Source organism: Rousettus aegyptiacus, unplaced genomic scaffold (genome assembly GCF_014176215.1).
Source record: "Rousettus aegyptiacus isolate mRouAeg1 unplaced genomic scaffold, mRouAeg1.p scaffold_m13_p_11, whole genome shotgun sequence".
In the NCBI taxonomy this organism is placed as follows: Eukaryota; Metazoa; Chordata; class Mammalia; order Chiroptera; family Pteropodidae; genus Rousettus; species Rousettus aegyptiacus.
In genome coordinates, this window is record NW_023416286.1 from 46,211,623 (window position 1) to 46,235,198 (window position 23,576).

A 23,576-nucleotide genomic window follows, 5' to 3' on the forward strand; every position below is an offset into this window, starting at 1 on the left:
TCTGGGAAGCTCTTTATCTCTAAATGATAGCTTTGTTGGATAAAGTATTCTTGGTTGTAGATCCTCGGTCTTTATCCTATCGAATATTTTTTGCCAAGCTCTTCTGTCCTGCATAGTTTTTTTGAGAAATCAGCTGCCAGTCTTATGGGTGTTCCCTTATAAGTAACTATCTGTTTCTCTCTTGCTGCTTTTTAATATTATTTCTTTGTATTTAACCTTTGGCATTTTAATTATGATGTGTCTTGGTGTAGGCCTCTTTGGATCTCTGATTTTTGGAATTCTCTGAGCTTCCTGGGGTTTTATGTCCATTTCCTTCACCAGGTTAGAGAAGTTTTTCATCATTATTTCTTCAAACAACTGTTCAATATCTTAATTTTTTTTCAGTTACGCCGATCAGATGGATATTTAGACCCTTAATAGTGTCCCATATGTTCCTTAAATTATTTTTATAGTCTTGGCATCTTTTTTCTTGTCATTCTCATTGTATGTCCTGATTGGCTTTCCTGTCCTTTAGATAGGTCATTTGATCCTCTTCTTTATTCTCTTTTTTTTATTCCTTTGTTTATTCCATTTAATATACTTCTCATCTCAGATAATGTGTTCTTCATTTCAGACTGGTTCCCTTTATGATTTTCATTTCCATTTTTATGTTTTTTACCTCTTTGTTGAAGTTCTCACTGAATTTATCTACACTTCCCAAAAGTTCATTGAGCATCTTTATCACCAGTGTTTTGAACTCTGCATCTGTTAGATTACTTGACTCCATTATATCTGGATCTCTGTTCTGTTCTCTCATATGGTTTCTGCTTCTTTGTCTTCCCATTTTGGCTGCCTTTTCATGACTGTTTCTGTGTATGAAGCAAAGCTCCGGTCTATTTAGTGTGTATTTATGAAGTAGGTGTCCAGTGGCAGAGTCCTAGGAGGGGTTCAGCTTCAGGCCAAACTTAGTCCAAGCCTCTGCCCCTCCAGGGCCACCTGTTAAGATTCAGCAAGCAATCTACAGATGCTCTATTTATAGTTGCTTTAAAAGGTCACACTAGAAACTGAGGTCAGCTGCCTCCAATGTGAGTCTAGGCACTGCCCAGCAAGGAGCACCTGACTCGATGAGGATACACCTGGATGTGGCTTGGCTGAGCCATGAGTTGAAGGAGGTGGAATTTCAGGGAATCCTCAGGGTAGAGCAACCTCTGTTATCCAGGTTGATGACGTCATGGCTGTGGTGGCACTGTGTCCACCCACTGGGAGGGGGAAGAGCTCAGCAGGGAACAATGGATAACGTCAGCACTTCTTTTCAGAGCAAGTCTCACCTTGGCCCTCGCTCAGACAATGTCTCCCTGTAAAGCACGCAGCCTTATCGGCACTGGTGCTCAGAGTAAGCAGGCCTGTCACAGTCTGCTCGCAGACTCAGCCCTTTAAGGGGCATCTGCCACTGCCACTGTCACTGCCACAGCCTCCATCTCATTCGGCCGCTTGGGACCAGGCAGCCCTGCATCCTTGCCCCGTCCTACCTCCTGCTGTTGCAGGGTGATTTCTTGTATTCCTCCTTAGTTGTATGGCTTGTTCCTCTAGAGCCAGGCGGTTTTTCCTTGCTGCTGCTTCTTGTTTCTGTCACAACTTTGATTTGGTCGCCAGAAGGATGAACAGAGCCTTTATCATCTATGTCATTTTTCCCCCTTGCTCCAAGGGTAAATATTCTGATTCCTACAAGTAACATCTGCCTCATGGAGTTGCTGAGAGGATTCTAGCACATGACTCACGGAAAGCACGTAGCATAGAGCAAGGCACACAAGAGGCCATTTGTTCATTCATTTGATAAATATTTATGAATGCTTGTGTTGGGCACTGTTCTAGGCACTGGGAATATAGCGGTAACAAAATGGACAAAATTTCCTGCCCTTATGGAGCTTACATTTTAGTGGGGGAGAAGGATAATAAGCAACAGAGATAAATAAGCCATATATCATTTTAGACAGTATTAAGTGCTGAGGACAAAAACAAAGCAGGGTATGGGAATATAAGAAAAGGAGTTGCAGATATAGATAGGATGGCAGGAGAAGGCCTTCCTCAGAGCGTAAAATGTGAGTAAAAGCCTAAAGAACATGAAGGAGCAAGCCATAAGACACGTGAAAGAGAATTCAGAGTGGAGAGGACTGTCCAGAAGCCTTTAGATGCGAGGGCCCTGACATGACTAGAGAACAGGGAGGTGGCCAGATGGCTGGAGCAGAAAGAGGGAAAGAGAGAGCTGGAGAGACAGAGTCAGAGCAGATGATGGGAGTTGGATGAAAGAGCACGTGGGCCTTGCAATCTATCGGTCTGTATTAGTGACTTGCCTACACTAGCCATAAGTTGCTCACACTGTCCTCCTTCACCATTACTGAACTTTTCTGTTTTTACTTAATGTTTCGTCCAATCTTTCTTAGAGCTCAGTCTGAGCATTCTGAGAGTAAGGCTCCTGCTATAAATAAATAACTAATTTAATTTGCCTTGTCCAGCACACCACCTCACATAGAGTTGACACCCAACGGCTGATGCAGAAATTCCTATATGGTCTTCAATTTGCTGCAAAAAAAAAAAAAAAAAAAAAAAAAAAAAAAAGTAGTGTTCCTGTCCCAGTGTCATATGAACTCTTAGAAAAGCGCAGTTTTTAAATTTGAAAGTTGAATGAAGTGACTTTAGCTTGTTTGCAAAGTAATAAAAACCCTGACCATAACCTTCAGAAATGATATCTTAGTTCATCATTCAAACAATAACAAAACAAAACAAAGCAGAATAGTTTTAGTGTCTGCTTAAGCTTTCAAATAACCTTTTGACCAGGAGCAAAGATGTATTCCACAACCTAACAATAGAGGTTGAATGTGCCAACCAAGAGCCAAGATTGATGGGCTCACACATTGGCAGGGCAGTTGCAGAATACCGAAGACCCTGAGTCAGCTGCATTCATCCATCACCTGTCTCTGTCAAAGAAATGACAACCTGAGTACTATGCTATGATAAGAGACTTGATCGAAATTTCTCAGATACATCAAAATGAACAAGATGTGTTTGTACTTGAATCAAAATGGAGTTTCCTAGTACCTCAAATAGAGAGCAGGAATATGAAGCCAAGCCAAAATGCCATTTATTTTTTCGAGGTACTGTTAAATCTCTTAGGTTGCATGGTCCACAGACAGCCTGTCTCCCCAGCATGTCTTTTTTATTTCAGTATCCCTCTTAGTCCTACAGTTCCCTGACCCTTCTCTTCCCCTGTCTTTTTCTTTTCTTTTTTATTTTTATTAAACTTATTGGGGTGATATTGGTTAATAAACTATATAGGTTTCGAGTGTACAGCTCAATAATACATAATCTGTATATTGCTTGTATGTCCATCCTCCAAGGTCAAACCTTTTGCCACCATGTATTTGACCTTCTTTACCCTTATCTACCTCCTCTCTCCCTTCTTTCCCTCTGGCAACCATAAAACTTGTCTGTATCCATGAATTTTTTTTGTTTGTCTTGTTTGTTGCTTTTAATTTTATATTCCACATATTAGTAAAATCATATGGTTCTCAACTTTCTTTTTTATCTTGCTTAGTATGATAATCTCAAGATCCATCCATGTTATCACAAATGGCAGTACTTCATATTTTCTTATGGTAGAGTGATATTCCATTGTATATATGTACCACATCTTCTACTTTTCCTTTATCTAGGAGAACTCTGGGCTGCACTGTTCGTCTCTTGGTTTACCATCGTAATATCCCCACTCTCATACACCCTCCCACCACTCCGTCTCACCTACCACATGTCAGGCCCCCATGAAGGCAGGCACCTTTTTTAAGGGTTCTATTACCCAACCCCCTACTAGAATGCCTTTGATAGGCCTGGACATAGAGTAAATTCTTGTTTTTTTTTTTTAAATCTGGATGTTTTATTTATATAAATAATCATCTTGTTCTAGGAATAATTTGAGATGGATTATAGAAATAGACACAGTTCATTAGGAGATTTTTTATCAGGACATTGTAGCAAAAGATTGAAAACACTGATCTTTTATTCCATTTATGATTCTTCTTTTGGTTCTTCTCACACCTGTTTGTGATATGACAAAGCCTCAGATCCCATGAGACAGGTCTCCTCATGAAACTGTCCTCTAAATCCAGCCCAGCTGGGGAGACAGCCATGGCTTGACTTATGTAGAATGAGTGTCTGAGGCCTGGTGTGCTTTATGCAATAGTCACTTTGAGATAGAATGTTTGCTATCATTTAATCAGTTTGGTTTTCAAGACATTCCAAAGACATTTAAAAAATGTTTTTTCTTCTTTGGTACTGTGTCTGCAATTAATGGGAAAAAAAAAAAACTAACAAGCAAATAATGATATCTGGAAGGCCAAAACTTCTTGCCCTTCATTTTGCTGTGGTTAGTTGAAGCGCAAAGAACAAAGCACACTTTTCTAACTCACTTATGCTCTGATCTTACTTTTCTTTTATTATAGCAGGAAAATTGTAGAACATTTAATAAGGAGAAAGTCATCTATTCTCTTAACTTATAAAACATAATTTTTAAACATCTGCTTCTAAGCTTTTTACTAGTTGTAACAATAGAGCCTTTATTGAGTTTTGTTCCTTAACGTTATTTCCTGTGCAGTAATTTTAATATCTGCATAATATTCCTTCTATGGTGTACCATAATAATTCTCTATTAGTTAGCATTTAAATTGCTTCCAATTTTTCATTGTAAGAACTGCAGTGAGCATCTACGAGCATATGGTTTTTCTTATAGTTTGGATTATTTCCTTAGGATAGATTCCCAGAGGTAGAATTATGGGCCAAAAGGCTTTAATATTTTTATGATTCTTTACACATATTGCCAAATTGCTTTCCAAAGGATCATACAGCTTTACAAAGCCACCATTGATACAGGAGGTAGTCAGCTTTATAGCACGTTGCCAACTCTGGAATTATAGGGACTTAATCTGTAAATTAACTAAGGGAGAAAAATATGTTACTAAATTCGGTCTTATAATTAAGAAGTATGTCTATTGCTATATTGGTTATTGTACAGTTCTTATTTCCATATACAATTGACCTCTGAACAGCACAGAGTTGAATTGCAGTTCCCTTAAATGCAGATGTTCTTCCATAAATACCTATACTGTTTTCTATTCATGGTTGGGAGTCTGCAGAAGTAGAGGACCAACTATATGCATTGATCTATACCGTTTTATATAGAGAGTTTGTACAACTGAAGATTTTGGTATCCATGGGGGGCCTGGAATTGAGCCCCTGTATCTACTGAAGGACAAATAACTTTGGGGAAATCAAAGGTTATATGCAGAATTTTGACTGCACGGGGTCAGCACCCCTAACCACTGCGTTGTTCAAGGGTCGACTGTATAAACATGTATGTGGTGTATATGTATTCTATGTACATCTGGCGTCAAGGGGATCAGCTATTCTGTTTGGAGCAAGGTGACTCTGGAAGCCCAGTGTGTCCCCCATAAGTTCCTGCCTGTAGCCCAGTCTATCATTACACCTGCTGGGACTGGGGACCTCTAGGCCCGTGTGAATAGGAGCTACTCCTGTTCTGCAGGCCATCTTCCTGGAGCTAGGGGTTTCCTGCACTGCACTGCTGATAGGAAGTGGGGAAAGTGGTTTGAGTCAGACCCCTATGGATCTGTGCCAGAAGGATGCACAGGGCTGCTGTGGGGGTTGGTTATCTCAGGTGTCTCCATGGCCATGCCTAGGATGGCAATGCTAAAGAGTTCCCTTGACATCTGGCTTCAGGGAAACAGGCAACTCTGCTCTGGAACTGGGGTGGACCTTGGGATCGCTGTGTGTCTCCCAGAAGTCCTCGCCAGGGCTCAGTCTATCCCTTCAAGGGCTAACCCGGGTACTGATCCCAGGGTCTCTGTAGGCTGTTGTAGACGGCTGTGCACATGCAGTTTTCTCCCCAGGCATCAGGCTGTCTTCGCCTGATGGATGGGGCCTGCCCTGGCCCACCAGGCCATCTCTTTGAAGCAACCTGAGGAAAGAATGAGGAAACCAAATGGAGTCACCATAACAAAGCTAACAAAATTGCTTAAACCAGAATAGGCAGAAACATGAGTGTGAGGAATTGGTTTTATCTTCCTTTAACTAGCCTGAAGACATAAACTTTTGGACTTTTCAGTAATGAATCAATGCCTGGAGGTGCATATAATGTGATATACACCTCTGCAGAATTTAGGAAAGAATTTTCATGTGTCCAGACCACCTGACATCTGGAAGATTACTACCTCAGATTATTCCAGAAATTAAGGATGCAGGACTAATTCTTCTCAAGATCTCTCTTTCTTTCTCTCTCAATCTCTCTCTCTCCCTCCTTCTCTCTCTCCTTCCTTCCTTCCTTCCTTCCTTCCTTCCTTCCTTCCTTCCTTCCTTCCTTTCTTCCTTCCTTCCTCCCTTCCTTCCTCCTTCTTTCCTTTCTTTCTTCCTTCCTTTAGAACACTCTAGATATTATCTCATAGAGTTTTTGATCGCAAATCTTAAGACCCCTGAATAAAATTTGTCATTTAATTCTGATGACACCTCCTGATTCATTTATGCTCAAGTTGACAGCACTGCACATTGATGAAGATGTTTGAATGGTGATTGCTGTCAAACCCCATGTGTCCCTGCTATCCTAATAGGACTAGGGGCCTGTCTGGCAATCACGATTTCCGGGTCTCTCCCATCCCAAATAGCCTTGGTCAGGCCCAGGATGATTTCTTAGATGTTAGAATATCTGGTTTGGAAATATCTCAAGATCTGGCATCAGGGGAATTAGCTACTCTGTTAAGAGCAGGGTGGACATTGGCAGCCCAGTGTGTCCCCCATAAGTCCCTATCTGTGGCTCATATTTGGGGACCAATCCCAGGGATCCTGGATCCTGAGTCACAGAGGATGGCACATACACTGTTTGCTTCCTATGCACCTCCAGCCCTCAGGTATTCTGGCTGTCTAGGCCTGAGTCGACGGGGGCCACTCCTGCCTAGAGGGCCATCTTCTTTGGGCCAGGAGTCCCCACACTAAACTCCTGATGTGAGCATGAAAAGGGCCTTACAGCCAGAAGACTGTCTGGGAACAGGGGTCATTATAGTAGTCCAACCTCCATGGCATCTAAAGTGCTGACTCTTCTTTCTTGCTGGCATGACACAGAATGGCTCTGGAGATGCAGTGAGATATGCAGTCAAGGGAATTGGTATCTCTAGTTTGGAGCAGAATGGACATGGGCAGTGTGATATGTCACCCCAGAAGTCCCTGCCTATCGTCTGGCCTATCTCTACCCAGACTCAGGGACAGATTTCAGGAAGATTGTGTGCTGAGTTACAGTCCACGTACTTGTAGAGTTTGCTCTGGCTACAGTCCCTCTCGGCCTGTTTGGTTGGGCCAGGGATCTCCCACCTGGACAAACATATATAATCAGATGTAGGCAATTAGAAGATACCTTGGGCCAAGCACTATTTCCTGTCTCCTTGCCTTCTATGTGCTTCCTCACTATCCTCGTCTTCTTTTCTCGTTCGTTCTTTCTTTCTTTCTTTCTTTCTTTCTTTCTTTCTTTCTTTCTTTCTTTCTTTCTTTCTTTCTTTCTCTCTCTCTCTCTCTCTCTCTCTCTCTCTCTCTCTCTCTCTCTCTCTCTCTCTCTTTGCAGCTGCAAAAAGCTTTAATGTTTCAATTTGGTCCAAGGGATGGGAGAGGGCTCCAGGGTGGTTAGAAGGCTGCCTAGTGGTTGCAGGGAGAGGCTCAGGCACAAGACCAATGCTAGGGGTGGGTGCAGAGGAGTGCCTCTAAAGCCTCTGAACTCCAAAGGCTCCTAGTCATTCTTGAGAGTGAGCCTTCTAAAGAGATACTTGCCCAGCCCAGCCTGGGGGCCGGCCAGCCTGCGGAAGTTAGTCAAGTGGTCACTCACCTTCTTGATGATGATGAGGTTCACCTCCTCCTCTAGGATGTGGCGCTCCAGGATATAAGGGTCTGCGTGGGCAGAACCCTGGGCATGCAGATCCAGAAGGGTCTGGTTCGGGTTCTTCTCCATGACCGTGGAGACCATTGGCATCCTGAGTTTTACCACACTCATCTTGGGAAGGCTTCTGCAGATCCTGGAAGAGGGTGAGGCCACCATGCTGGTTTTGCATCTTTGAGAGATGCTGGGCTCCCTTGCATTTCTCCTCAACCGACTTGCAGAAGAAGTGGCCCATGTCTTCCACAGCCACGTCGTCATGGTCGAAATAGAAGCCCAGAGAGAGGTAGGTGCAGGAGGCCAGCAGGTGCAGGTTGATCAGGTGATTGACAGCAGCCTCCCCATCGGTGGAATAATTCTAATGGATTTAAGAGCTTGTGGCCATTCGGCAATAAGGAGTTAAGCTCAAAAAATGGTGTTGGCTGGTCTCAGAAGCCAAGGGTGGCTGAGCAGGTTCTCAAAGTCACAACTGGAAAAGAGGTTGGAGGTTGGTCAAAGGCTGGAAGAAGGGATGTGCTTGGGTCTGCTCCGTCCAAACACTGTTGAAGCAAGAGACAGAGCTGGGGGACCGCTGAGGGCGCTGCCCTATCCTCCTGTCTTCTTTCTGCCCAGGACACCTCCATACCACCTCTGCATACACCAACATTGTGTCATAACACTTTGCAAAAGCAACAATTAAAACTCAATAACCCAGTGGCAGAGATACCTGTTGCATTCAGGCATGGTAAAGTTCCATGCTAGAGGTCAAGTAGCTGGATCACACATGTGTTGATTGAATCGGACCCGCCTCAAATTAGACAGCAGGAGCTTCAGATCCACGGCATGCTGTCTGGTGGTGGAAACTGTGGAGTGTCCAAAATGAGATATACTATCTGGAAAGAATCCTGGTACTCTTATTCTGGGTGTGTATGTGTGTGTGTACACACAGATCTTACGTATGTATGTGAATTGATGAAAGTGAGGTCTTAGAACACTTCCTTAGTACCATTCTCAGGTCTTAGGGGCTGACTGTGTTCTGTTTATATGAAGGCATTTTACTGCTCTGAGGCCAAATGATGAAGGAGGTGACATCTGTGATGCTTCCACACCTGCCCTCACTTTTCCTTGGCTGTGTCCTGATTCTCCTCTCTTGCTCCCAGCCCATAGTGAATGAATGCCTGCACATGGCCCCATCCCAAGGTCGGGGTTGTAGAATCTTAGAGCTGAAAGGCATCTCAAAAATCACCTGGACAGATGAGAAAACTGAGTCCAAGAGAAGTAAAGTGACTTGACTCAGGTTAGTATGTGGCAAAACCGGCATTAGAACCAAGGCGTCAGGGAGAAAGGGCTTTCAATAAAAGGTCAGAAGACAGGGCTAAGTCCTAGCTCTGCCTTGTAGGAAGTGCATGGCTTAGGCAGGTCAGTCACACACAGTCACTCATTTTCACAGTTGTTCTAACCGCTTCTGTATCCAAGGGACTGTTGCAAGGATTGAATTAAATATGGATGTGAGAGAGGGCTTTAGAGACTGCAAAGCATCCTATCAATATATGATTTTTGCTATGCTCAGTCAGTGGTGTATCAAGGCCAGTCTCATGTGCAGATATTAAGAAAGTGCATTTTCTGTAGAAAATTTAAAAACAATTATAAAACCTTATGAAACCGACTAACAGGTTGCTTTTTGTTATCACTATTTGGCAATTCTAAATAATGTCTAAATTTTTCTTTCGTGAAAAATTCTTTTGTAGATCTGAATTCTAAATAATTGTTGTGCTTACTATTAAATTTTAATAATATATAATGATAATATAAGGATCTAATGATAATAATATATAATAATAAAAGTTTAACTTATCATATTTTTGTTTTTTATCCTTTCATAAACCTTGTATCCAACATAAAAGTTAATTCAGACATCTCCCAGTTAGGATGGTCAGATTTATTAAATAAAAATACAGGATGCCACTTAAATTTGAATTTCGAATAACAATGAATAATTTTTTAGTATAGCTATGTCTCATATTTATTTGAAACATACTAAAAAAATTATCACTTACTCGGAATGCGAATTTGACCACGCGCCCAATATTTTGTCTGGGAACCCAATCAGTTATACATGAGGACACAGCGACATGCTTTCACTCAGAGAGTAAGTTCGTAAGGATTTCGAATGATATATCACACAATTGTGTCTCTGACCCTGGTAGTTGTAATTCATTTAAAACATTAGATTTCAAATAAAGAGAGCAAATAAGTGGTAAAGACAAAGAAGCAGAGGCGAGTCCTTCAATTCTGTCATTCTACGCGGCCACTTGGAGTTTTTAATATGTTTTTTTAAAATTAAGAGTAAACAGAGTATGAACTTTAAGGTATAATATTTTTGTTCGGTAAATGCAAATTTTAGTTCTCACGACATATGAAATATTTTACTAAATGTTGTGGATTGAATTGTGTTCCCCCCAAAAATATGTTGACGTCCCAATCCTCAGTATCTTAGAATATGACTTTTTTTCCTTTTTCTTTTTGGAAATAGTGCTGTCGTAGATATAATTAGTTAAGATGAGGTTGTACTGGAGTAGGGCTGGGCCCTTAATCCAATATGACAGGCACCGCTATGAGAAGAGGAGAAAGAGACATACACACAGGGAGGACAGTGCCTTGTGAAGACACAGACGCACAGAGAGAATGCTGTATAACGATGGAGGCAAAGATTGGAGTGATAAAATTGTGAGGCAAGGAACACCAAGGATTGACAACCCCGCTGGAAGCTGGGGCGTGGCAGGGGAGGATTATTCTCTACTGGTTTTAACAGGAGCATGGCCTAGCTGGCGCGTCGATTTTGGAACAGCTTATTAGAGGATGGAGAAAGCTTTGAGCCGTGACTCTAAATGTTTCTACACTCAAGAAGATTGATTATTATGCCTGGGAGTACCCTGAGATTGGAAAGCCAGTGATCTAGAACAACATGAGCGGCAGGAAGTCAGAATAATAATAATACTAATAATATTATTACAGTAAAGATGACAACTGAAATGCTGGCGTTCTTGTAGTTTTTACAATGCACTAGGCCCTCTGCTGTATTAAGTATATATTACTAACTTAATTCTATCAACAGCTCTGTGAAATTATTATTCCCACTTTACAAATGAACAAACCTGAGCCTCAGTGGGGGATAAATAATCTTCCCAAGGTCTAGCTATCTGCCTCAGAAGCCATTGCCACCCAGAGTCACCATCCTGAGTAGCCAGAGGAAAAGGAAGCATCAGAGTTGCCCAGAGTCTGGCTTTCTCTGCTCACCAAGGAAGCAGGTGGCCCAGTGAATGTTCCAAGACCCCAACTTTTATCCTTATCCTGGGCCTTTTGAGACTTTTATTCTGGGAACCTCAGTCTTTCCTTGCACCTCCTCCGCCCCTGGGCCTGTAAGCCCAGGCAATGTCAAGGACAGACTTCAGTGTAACCTGCAGAGTTACTGTTTCCAACAATGTCCCTTGAGGAGGCTCAGGGACAAACTGGAGAGGGACAGTGTGAATGCCAGAATAGCCACCCTGCCTGAACTTTTTACGAACAGCTTTCAAGAGTGAATGGCTCTTTAGGTCTGTTTAGGACCTTTTACCCTCTCTTGATTCCTAGGCCATGTCTATCCTGCGAAATAGAAGAGTATGAACAATTTTCTTTCCCCCTCTCCTACATTAATTCCTTATCTTCAGGGCCATTGTCATCCTCATTCTTTGGGTTCCTTCTATGAGCCTGGCACCAAGCTAGGCATATCATGTTTTTTTGTTTACTTTCCATAACTTGTTAGGCAGAACTTATGAAGTGGGCACCATATTATTCCCATTTTACAGAGGAGAAATGAATATGTTCAGAAAGATGAACTACATTTGTGTAAGTCACCCAGCTACTAAACGATGGAGCTGGGATTTGAACCCAAGTCTCCCTGACTTCAAAGCTCATGTTCTTTATATTAGGCCACACCAACATTTAGAACCATTTAGGATGAGAGTGGCCAAGGACAAAAAGAAATGCAATTATACATAGATGTCACCTTTAAAGTTATTTCCAACATCTGCCTTTGCCTTTTCTTTCAGTTAGAATTGCTAGACCACCAGCAATAGCACACGTCCCAAGCTACCAAGTCATGCTGAAGAAACTGAGGAAGGTCCAAGTCTTTCTGAACAAATAAAGTGGCCCAATCCGAGAGGCAGGGGATGATATTGACACAATAGGGGCTTCACAGGAATCTCAATCTTCGTAGGAACTTTAAATAACCATTGAAAGACTTTAGGCTTTCCTGGTGTGTATTAAAGAGCCACATAGTCTTCATTTTGAAAAATGCTGACATGTTCCCCTCCCCAGCCCTCTCTGTTCTCAACAGCATTATCAGCTTTGTCTTTAGCAGTAATGTGGTTTTTGTATCCAGTAAATTTATGCAACCGAAAAGAATAAACAGAATGAGTGACTTTACTAGATGTGGAATGAGGAAGTAAAACATTTTCATTTTTTAAAGTTAGGTTTTATTCGTATTATCTATACCTAGACATAGCAGCGTCATTGTCAAAAAAAAAAAATCACTGCTGTGGGTGACACTGGCGGTAACGATGGCACCGCACACTGCTTACAGTCATAGAATCGAAAACTCCCAGCTTAAAATGTCCAGGATCTTTATTTCTGTTTTATTTAAGGTTTCTGGCTTATTCCAAGATTAAAATTTTCCTAAGTGTAAAATAGCTATTTCCATTGCTTGCCAGACGACTCCTCTGAAATTGTGCCTTCCTTTTTCTCTCCTCGAAACCTGTCAGAGCCCATCATTTTTGCTTTTAGCTGGAGTAGTTCCTAGGTCTGTATAACTTCCTTGTGGTTATTTTAAGCAAGACTTATTGAGCAGAGAGCTGTTTTGATTGGCTTAGAGCCTCTTGTTGGCATAAAATGTAATATTTATTGATTGTGGAGCAGGTCCACAGGTTTTAATACCTCGCTTTTCCTGTTTTTGTTTAATGGGCATATAGTTTCTATATAATATTGGTACTGCTACTCCTAGGCATCTCATAAAGCTGTTTACCTATGCGTTGGTTTTAGAGAGAGTATCTGTACAACAGTTAACATAATGACTGCCTAACTGAAGTGCAATTATCTATTTTCCTTCCTTCCTAACTTCCTTTCTCCACCCGTCTCATCATTCTCTCCTTTTGGCAGAATTTCTCTTTATAGGCTGGTCCTCTATTTGCCTACAATATATGGGAACGGATGGGGTTGGCTGACCGCTTTTATGTTTTTGTGCTTTTCCTGGTTAACCACATTCAACTTACTGAAATTGCATGAAATAAAAAGTTCTTCCAGCAGGCGGCACTGTAGGCTTATAGAGACTCTAGAAGCTGCCCTGCTCCAGGTCCAAGTGCACATCCTACAGTCCGAAAAGAAACCTCACTTTTTGAGCTTGTTCAAGGACAGAGTCACACGCCCAGGATTTCATCATAGAATTCAACAGTGTTGTCATGTGATCCTTTCACAGACAAGGCAATCGATAGAGGCCAGGTGGGACATCAGTGCACACAGCCTTTCTAACTACTGCAATCCTGAGTAGAGGGTAAGTTGGCTAAAGTAAATATTGCAAGTAATCCTGGTGAAGCCCCAACCTGGTGGCTTTTGATATGCTGTGTTAGCAGAAACTGACTAAAAGGGGAGAGAGGGGGAGACAAACAAATGAACCCAGTAAACCAAACAACTTAAGTATAAATAGAGCATATGATAATGCAGTGAGTGGTTCTTAGCCAGAGGTACTCCTCAGAATCTCCCTTAGAGCTTGGAACAAGATCAGCATTCTTTGATCCCACCCCTGAATGCTCTGATCAATAAATCTGGGTGGGATCTATGTATCTGTGTTTTCTTAAGTTCCACAGGAGATTCCGGTGCGTACTCCTAGTACAACACCTCAACGCCTCTGTATTATTCTTGATTCTCCAGTTAGTGTGGAAAAAGGGGAAGAACCCATCATGTCTAGTGACCTTTCACTTTTCTGAATCAGTCTGCTCATCTTTAAAGTGGGCCAAGTTGCAGAGATGGACTAGTTCCTCAAACCCAGAGTCCAAACTTTAGCTATGATCAGGTGCCCAGGCCTTTTCACATTCCCGCCCACCAACCCCCCCCCCCCACACCAGTCCCTCTCCCCCCTCACACACACACACCCCAATTCCCTATAAAAAGCACTGGGACCATGCTAAGTGGAGAGACATCACTGGTGAGAGCCTTGCCCCCCTCTCTAATCATCAGTGATATCATTACCTAACCCAAGGCAGGTAAGTCATAAGAAATGGAGCCTCTTTCATTTTCTAGACAAAGAAGTAGCAAAGGAGTCTTAAAACAGTGTTCATTCAGGTTACTAATTATTTAATGGTTTGGGACTCAGAAATTCCTGAAAAGAATAATTAAATCTGTTTGCAGTAAGAGGAAAGTAAAATACAGATGCTCCCCGACTTACAATGGAGATATATCCTAATAACCCCATGGTAAGGATAAAATATCATAAATCAAAAATGTATTTAATATACTTAACTTACTGAACATCACAGCTTAGCTTAGCCTACCTTAAATGTGCTGAGCACAGGGACTGTGACTCATTCATAGTAGAATGAATTAATTAATGATGCAAGATTAATAGACACGTAGGGTTTTCCTCGTCTGCAGGGAGTGTGGGTGGTCATTTTAGGGGTACATCTGAAATAAAGAGAAGCAACACTCACCCCCCACCTTCCAATCTCCCATATATCAGCCAACCAGGTATTCAATTTTACTGATATTTATTTCTTTGGGTAAAAGGGACTCTTTGAACATATAAAAGTCCCTAGGAAAGACAGACCGTCCCCTTGGGATAAATGTATGACCAAATCTTTTCCCTTCAGGCAGGAGGAAGGGTTCAGGGTGGCCCATGGAACCACCTCTCAGGAGCATAGGATTTGAGAGATAAGTGTCACCTCAGAATTCTGCAGAGGATTCTGCAGCTCTGGGCAGAGATGTCCTACTACAAAGGACAGGTTTTGGTACAAGAGTGTACTGCAGCCGGATTATGAAGGAGTAGAATGTTGGAACAGAATCCAAACCTTCATTTCACAGAAGCAGCAGCCGAGGCCCAGGGAGAGAAAGGATCTAGCCTAAGATTAGCGTGGGGACTTCACAATCCACATGCCAAACGGTTTCAAAAGTGATGTAAGCAGTGACCCTGAGCAGTCCTGGCGCCGCTGGCAAGGCCACGTTCCCAGTGCCAGAGCTTTGCCCCGCATTCCACAGGCTGCTCGTTGACATCCGCCAGGCTTCTTATTTTCAAAACCAAGGAGACTATATTTTTAACATGAATCTCCATTTTTAGCAAGTGCTCCAGGTGAGTCTAATGCACATCATCAGGTTTGAGAACTACCTGTCTTGGTTATCATAGAAATAAACATAGAGGTTCTTTTAGTGCTTAAAAGAAACTTGAACATAGCATGAATCCTCTTATTTTTTCTTTTAAATTATAGGAAAATTGTACATTACTAACCACAGACTGTTTCCATGAAAAAAATACAGAAAGCAAAAATGGACAAAGTAAGAAAGGAGTCAGAGAAAAAAATGAGCTTACTCGTGCTACATCTGAGTATCTCCTTAGCCCCTTCATTTCCCAAAGGAGTAAATCAGATCTAGAGATGTTGATGATTTTTCTCACAGTCACACAGGTTGTTTGTGACAGAGCTGAGCCGAGAAATCTGGGCCCCCTGTCACCATTCTCCCAAACACACTGGACTGTATAAGCTTAGAGAAAAGTCTTGTGGGAAAGAGACCATACTGTTCACAGATGTTAGCTCTAGAGACTGAGTTTACCAACATGGACTTTCATTTTATACCTATCTGTATTTTTTGAACTTGTTCCAATCATAAGCAACACAGAAGACTAGATTACCTAAAAATCTTCCTACTTCAAACTCGTTACAATGCTGTATTGCAAGCTGCAAAAGAGGACTGAGCTTGCAGAAAAGGAAGTGCAATGATCAGGTGCTAAGAGTGAAAGGGTTGCTGACAACCAGGGTGGCTTGGCCTGAGGCCATGGCTGCCCTGGGGAGACAGGAGATGAAGCTTTTGGCCCACAGCCCACAAAGGTATGAGTGAGCCCCTCACACAAGCCAGGCTAGGAGGGCTAAGTCCGCCCAGGAAGAGGATAAGGAAACGCTGCTGTGTCTGCTGAGGCTCAGGACAGGAAATGTCCCTGAGAACTTGCAATTTAGGATTTATTCAAGTAGAAACTGTAATATATTCAGTCAAATTAGAAATTAATAGCAAAGGGGCGACTTTTTAAAAAATAATCTTCAATGTTTGAAAATATAGTAACACATTACTAAGTAAGCCTTGGTTTTAAGAGGAGACACAGTAAATTAATAAATGCTTATAATTAAAGGATAATGAAAACAGTATGTGTTAAAATGTGTGGAATAGCTAAAGAAATACCTTCAGATAAAATTATAACCTTAAATATGTCCAACAGGAAGTTTTAAAAGGTTCAAAATTATAAGCAAAGTGTTCAACTCAAGAGTTTGGGAAAAGAGCAATGGAACAAACACAAAGAAACATCAAGAAAGGAAACAAAAATAAGGACAGAAATTAAGTAGATAGAAGCAAAAAATAGCAACAGAGATTAACAAAAACAGCAGATGGTTTGTGAAAAAAGATTAACAAGAAAGATATATGAAAGGAAAAGGAGATGAAATAAAAGTACATAATGAAAAAAGGAAGTAATACGGACTTTTTAAAAATTTTTGAAGGTTGTTATGAATAAACATATACTAATGAATCTGACCCATAAAAAGGCCATCATTGCAGAGATGAATGCTAAGCACGAGACCAACAGCATGGACTCCCTCTCACCAAGGCTGATCTAGCTACCACTGCTGCTAAAAGTCTGATACACCAGTTGCATATTCAATATGCTTATACCACAGCGCCCACGATATATAGTTTCATCCCTCAAAATGACTAATCAGCCATTTGATGGCAGGTGATTATATTGGACTATCTCTTCCTCCTTAATTCAGCCTTATTGTCATTGATATGTTTTCCATTGACGGGTTCCCCTTTCCTGGAGTAAGGAATACACTCTTTAAAAAAGCAGAAATATATCAGTATCTTGGCCAGCACCATTATCTGAGGTCTCACAGAGGGCCCGATTTAATACAATAGGTCCCACCTGACATTGCCTCACTCCAAGGAGCCTACTTTATGGCGAGTTGTGAAAATGTGTACATGACTATGAAATCCACTGGGCATGTCATGTACCACATCACTTAGAAGCTGTTGGCCTGATAGAGTGTTAGAATGTCCTCTTAAAAGTGTGCCTAAAGAATCGGCTTGGGGGTTAGGGAGCTGTCCTTCTAAATGAGGTATAATATATTTTGAACCAAAGGTCATTATGACATGTTATTTCTTTATTGTTTGCTAGAATGTGTAGATCTCAGAACCAGGAGGTAGAAGTAAGCATAGCTCCTCTAACCATCACTCCTGGCACTCAGACTGGGGAATTTGTGCATCCTATCACTAAAATGTTTACCTCTGCTGGGCTAGAGGTTCTTGTTGCCTGAAAGGAAGAGAAAGGTGGTAAGATATTTCTAACATGGGACATTGTAAAATTTCTCTAAACCTAAGCTATAACCTAAATCTAATCAATTCAGATCCCTCATGTCAGTAGATCATCTGGCAAAGAAAGTAATTACTATACAGACAGGCAATTTACTGTGATTATCATGAGGAGACAGAATAGCTGTTGTGTGATGGGGCAGGAAGAAACTCATCTGAAACTCAAGCATTCACCTGGATGCATCTTGATCCCTGTATATCTAGAGTTCTAAATAAAGAAATAAATGAATAACTGCAGCCTCCATGCTATGACAAAGGCATGGTAAGGGGAGGAGGCCAGTCTCAGACTCCTCAGAGATGAAAGTCTGGGTTATCTTATCGGGCAAGCAACCTGGACTAGAGAAACTGCTGGCCAAGAATGAGAGGAATCTAAAGTGGATGTTAGAAGAAAGAGTCAAGTATAAATTATGCCTTTAGCACCAACTGAGCAGCAGGGTCCGTACATGTCCCACTAATTCTCCTATTGTACTTTGAAGAAAATCTCTTTATTTATATTTAAATATTGTGACTGGCCACCACAATGACAGAACAGAGTGAACTGTTCTGTCAGTGATGTGAGTGGTGCAAGGCATACCCCGTAACAGACACTGTGGGTGCTCAGTCCATATCTCCCAGGCATCCACCATCCAGATCCTCCAGTGACTCAGTTGCTTGGAATAGCAAGTCTGAGGGCTTTCTCTGGCTGCTGGAGCACAACTGATTTGCATGAGGTTAGGCCTAAGTGCTGGAGGAATTAATGCCTCTTGGGATCAGATGACTGGACTGAGGACTTAAGAAAGTTATGGCTACATGAGCATGAAGAGTTTGTCATTAAGAACATTAAGTGAGGATTGCCATTAACAAACTGCAATTGTTTGCATGGATAACTGCATCTTGTAGAATCTGCTATTCTTTGGCCTTACTAACCTCTGTTATCAGCTGCATTTTGCCTTCGCTATCTTGTGCTGTTTGTCCACTCTGGTTCTATGAGAATCTGTTTTCTTTTCAAAGAGGCCAGCTTGCAAGTTAAGGCCGTCTGCAGTCACCAGTCACTGAGGACCAACACAGGAGAATGGAGTCGCAGGTCTGTTCCGTCTTCGTATTCTCAGAGGGCCCAGTGAGGGCGCACTCGTCCATTTTCAGGTCATGCCGGACATATTGCCCTAGGGATCTTACCATGTCACCTCCCACGAGGTCCACCACGGGGACCTTCTCCGCTTAGAGAACTTGTTGACGTGCTTCTCTAAGCCACGGAGCTGTTCCTCCTTGCTCCAGTCTCTGAAGCTGTCACCGGTACCACGCGGGCCACCCTCAGCAGTAGCAGTGTGACTCCCTTCAGCTGGGCGGACGCTCCACTGCGACTTCTGTGTTCTGGAACCGCTGGCAAACCTGGGTCCCCTGCGGGACTCAGGCTCCCGTGATGGGATGGGCGGCCACCTCCGGGACACTGAGCCCGCATGCATTCCAGGACAGTGGTGGGCTTGGGTGGTGGTGTCTGGCCTCGCAGGAACAGGGCGCTCCTGCAGCTCCGGTCCCACATTCCCCGCTAGGCCTCCTTGTAGCTCAGCCAGTCCGCTGCCGCAAGGCCACCGCCTACATCAGCACCGCGCACCACCCACAGGCCACATGCATCCATCTTTCCATCTCTGTCTCCACTGGCCCACGGCGGGGCGCATTTCTTCGTGTCCTTCCCCTTTTCCCCAGTGGCCCCCAGGTCCCAGCCAGAAGAATCACCCTGTGCCTTTTACCTGCACCCCCAGCTACTCCCAGCGAACTCGAAAGTTCCCCCTTTCCAATTCCAGATATCACCTCCCCACCCCGACCCCCACTTCCACACCAAGTTCTCCTTCCATCACACATAGTGGGCTCTCAGAATGCTTCAAGGACACTCAGGATGAAAATCCATGCAGACCACCAAAATGAGAACAAGCAGAGGCTATTTATTCAGAATTTGCTATGGCACAGGAGTCAGTCACCATCATTTGTGTTGGACAGAGACTCCAAGGCAGACTTTATAGTGGAAAACAGGGAAGGTTTCAGGTAGGCCCTGACTGGAAGCTGTTGACCTGGGAAAACTGGCCGCAAGCTTTCCATGTGGTTGGTCTGGAAAGTCTATTTGGCTTTCTCTGGTTGGTCCTGAGTTGCAAGCATAGGGCTGGCAGGGCAAACATTAGGGAAGTTTGCATTTGTTGATCAAATCTGGGCCATTTTGGATTGGTTGCTACAGAGATTGTGGGTCAGAGTCTTATTTTTATATGTAATCTATCCATGATACCTTTGCATATTATCCCCATCACTCATCTTCTGCTTCCTTTAACCACATGTGCCTTCTTTCCAAGTGAAAGCTGTCATTGGGAGCTCTCAATAAAATCTAACCTTCCAAGGTGCTGGAAGGTTAACATTTTTTCCTGAGAGGAAAAGCTTCAAGTAGTAGGCATCTGGTACACACGGCCTGTGGCCAGGGCTGTGGCTTTTAGGCCTTTAGCTCTGTAATGCAGATGGGCAGCTGAGCTCTTTGATTTTCAAACTGTGAGCAACCCCCACTTAGTTCTATTGAAGTACAGGCAGCCAGCAGTTACAAAAAATAATGTGTTGTCTATGTTTTCATCATATTCTCATAAGTAGCAACTAAAAACTTAGTATATACCACATGCAAAGCCCTATGTTACACAAGTAGATGAAGCAGGGTGCGGTGGATATTCTGTGGCCACAAATTAGGTATTAATCCAGTTTCTGAATGCATATGGCCTCCCAAATTCATTTTTAAAGGCTTTTCCCCCTATGCCTGAATTTTCACCACAGTAGGAGAAAATATGCAATGCCCTGATACCCAGAATTTTCGAGCATCTTAAAAAATCTTCTCTTGATGAAGAATAACGTTTTTTCTCTCTCTTTACTCTCTCCCTTTGTCTAGTTAGCAGCAATTGAACTAGCAATTGAACAACCAACTGGTGATTCATTAGATGCTATTTAATTTGTTCTGTCAGCTGTTTATTAATCTGAAACTTCCTGTTAAGATGCAGGGTGTGCTTTTTAAAGAAACCTTACACAGCATAAGTTTTTTTTAGAGGAATGGATGTACTAATATATAAAGAGGATCTGTGAAACTTAGTTCTGTATGTAAGCTATTTTTTTCCCAGCAAAATTTTGTGGGCACTCACTATGTGCCAGGCACTGCTAAGTGCACTTGTAGTACAGGAATGAATGAGATAGTCTCAACTTTCAGAAGTCTACCATCTACTGCAGGGACACAAGTATAATAAAGTGTGGTAAGTACAACCATAGATGTGCAAGGTATGGCGGGAAGCAAAGGAGGGACAGGAAAATTCTAGGGGAAAGGAGGAATGAGAAAGTTTTCACATAAGGGGCTCTAGAAGGGAATCTGGGAAAGACTTTCAACAAATAAATGACATGACAAAGATGTCACAGTTTGTTGACAACATGGAGGGACAGATCGGACAAGAAAGTAGGAAAATTATTTGAAGGTTATTTAAGAGGCTGTTGCAATGATATAGGCAAGAGATGAAAAGGGCATAATTGAAGACAGAGGGAATGAGGAGATTTGAAAGAATTTTTACAACAGGATGGGTCAGAGGAGAATGAGGAAAAAAGTTGAGTGAAGGTTTTTATTTTGGAGCACTTGGTAAATGGTGTTAGCATTAGATCGAATGAAAAAGGAGACTCAGGTATCTTGAACGAAGCCTGTAGAGACAATGGGTTCACTGTTGGACCTGTTGAAGTTCAAGTGCTATAGGGGTTATCATGTGTTCATTGGAAATCCAAGTTTGTAGTTTGAGAAAGAGGTCTGGGCTGAAAATACAGATGTGAATGACTTCTAACAACCTGGAAGCATGAATCTATTAAAAACAGATTGTGTTTTCTGTTTACAGTGCTTGACAAATGAGTAGTGCTTCAAGAGTATATAATATTTATGTTAAAACATAGTTTTCAGATAAAGTGTAAGTGGATTCCAGATCGTGGTTTTTTTCTTTAATGGTGTGAGCTTTTGCATTAAAGGTTGGGTATATCAGGAGGGGAAGAGAGCAGTGTGAGCTGAATACAATCTACAAATTAAACTTCAGGGCGTTAACATTTGACATTAAAAGTGTTACTTGGCTTTTCAAAACTAGAGATTTAAAGGACACTCTGATAAACTATGAAAAATTGTATAGTTGCATCTAATCTTGGGATGCTGTAAAATGAAGATCCTTTCTCAACAGTGCTTTACTAGTTCCTGAGAAGTTGCTAAAAATGTGAAAGACCTGTCATCTTTCACCATACAAAGCGGAATTTTCAAGAATACCTTTTTGTAAAAATTTTTCTTTGTATCTAGGAATCTAATCTAACCCTAACTTTGTCTCTAACCCTGAATCCTGAACTCTACCTCTAGCCTCAAGCCTAAACCTAAGTGTAACACTAACACTAATTCTAGCATGACTCTACATCCACATGCCCAGATCTATACCTCATCTTAAGCTGAACCTTAACTCATACACCACAAACCTAATTGTAATCCTGACTCTAAACCTAAATGTAACATTAACTCTTAAGTCTAACCTTAACCCTATTCCTTGTCACTAACCCTAACCTGAATTCTAGGACTGTATTTCTTTTCTTTTTTTTCTTTTTTCTTTTTTTTAGGGGGAGGGGAGTAGGCCTGTTAGGGAAAACTGTTCTTTAGGTCTCTAGCAATTAGATAAACAAAACTAAGAAGTGAATTTCAGATTAAGTGAGTAGTTTATAAGCAGATCATCAGCAGACCTCTTTAACAACATGTGATTTAGATAGCCTGAACTTTCTGATAGATATCCAAAGGTCTGGGTATTATTTCTGGATGTCTATAGGACATCCTTGCTTCTGGTGATTTCAGTGAGTATATTTAATAAGGGTTGCTTTGAAAAGTCAATAAATACCTCTAAGAGGCAAGATCCAAATTGAGGGTACATTTTCATAGACTTCGCAAAGGTGTATGCTAAACTTGATCCCAGTCGTCTAGGACTTCCCAAAGTATAAGACCTTCCTGCTCCAGAAGATTTACAGAAGGCCGAGGCTCTTCTATTTATACCTAAATTCCAATATGACCTAAATCTTGACCTTACCAACTAGAACTCATCTAGATGAGACTAGCAGTCATTAAGATGATATACAGTGTTTTAGAAGTAATATAAGATATTTTATTGCATTTAGAGACTTTACAGCCAAGCTGAGGAAAAATGATTAACAGACATAAAACAATGAGAAAGGATGATGGGGCAGAATGTAATTCTGTGCTCTGTTATGTACACAGACCTCGTTCAAAGTATGGCCAATATTTTCTCTCATTTGTCAAGTACTTAGCAGCTTACAAAAACTTTGTAATACACATTCAATCTTCCCAGGATCCTGGGAAGTTAATATAGGGCAGGAATAATCATTCATATTTTCATATACAGAAATAGGATCAGAGGAGTTAATTATTTCTTAACACACCTTCCCCCCTCTAGTGAAAGCAGAAAAGCAGAGTTTTGAACTCTAGTCAGCTAACTTCAAGTCCAATGGGGAGCTCACGCTATTTCACAGAGTAAATAAGACTAGAGCTGGGCCTTATAAGATTGAGCAAAATTTGAAGAGTTGAGGTAAAACAAAAAAGTATTCTGAATGGAATAAATACTATATGGAGAAAGCAGGAAGCCAGGAACGGGATAGCGAGCAGAGAAAGAGAGAGGGGAGTAGATGAGGTAAGATTGAATAGGAAAAATATAGCTTTGAGAGCCTGGCAAAGGTGTGTATATTTCAAGTAGGGTTTCGCTAAGAAGTCAGTGAAGTTTTTGAACTGGATAGTAGCATAAAGAAAGATCCAGCTGATAGTGGTGTGGTAAAGGAATCAGAAATGGAGGTCCCAGAGGCCATGTAGTTACAAGTAAAGGCCTGGAAAGGGGTAGCAATAGTTAGTACGAACAGAAATAAGTGGGTTAACAAAATAGCAATTCAAGAAGATAGACTCAGTGTTTGAGCATGAGAGATGGAGAAAGTG

General features: G+C 41.8%; 2 protein-coding genes across 2 annotated transcripts in view; one reads left to right on the plus strand and one right to left on the minus strand.

Annotated features, from left to right (window-relative positions):
• Window positions 1–5,860: 5,860 nt before the first annotated feature.
• Window positions 5,861–19,103, minus strand: LOC107505767 (ferritin light chain-like). Its single transcript, XM_036228319.1, is given in 4 exon segments — window positions 5,861–6,001; window positions 7,907–8,042; window positions 8,044–8,312; window positions 18,855–19,103. Coding segments are annotated over 4 exon segments (795 nt in total).
• Window positions 19,104–23,181: 4,078 nt separating this feature from the next.
• PSD3 (pleckstrin and Sec7 domain containing 3) overlaps window positions 23,182–23,576 on the plus strand; it is a 487,816-nt gene continuing 487,421 nt past the window's right edge. The window contains exon 1 of the mRNA XM_036228767.1: window positions 23,182–23,280. The gene's annotated coding sequence lies outside the window, so the exon portion shown is untranslated. The remainder of the gene's footprint in view (window positions 23,281–23,576) is intronic.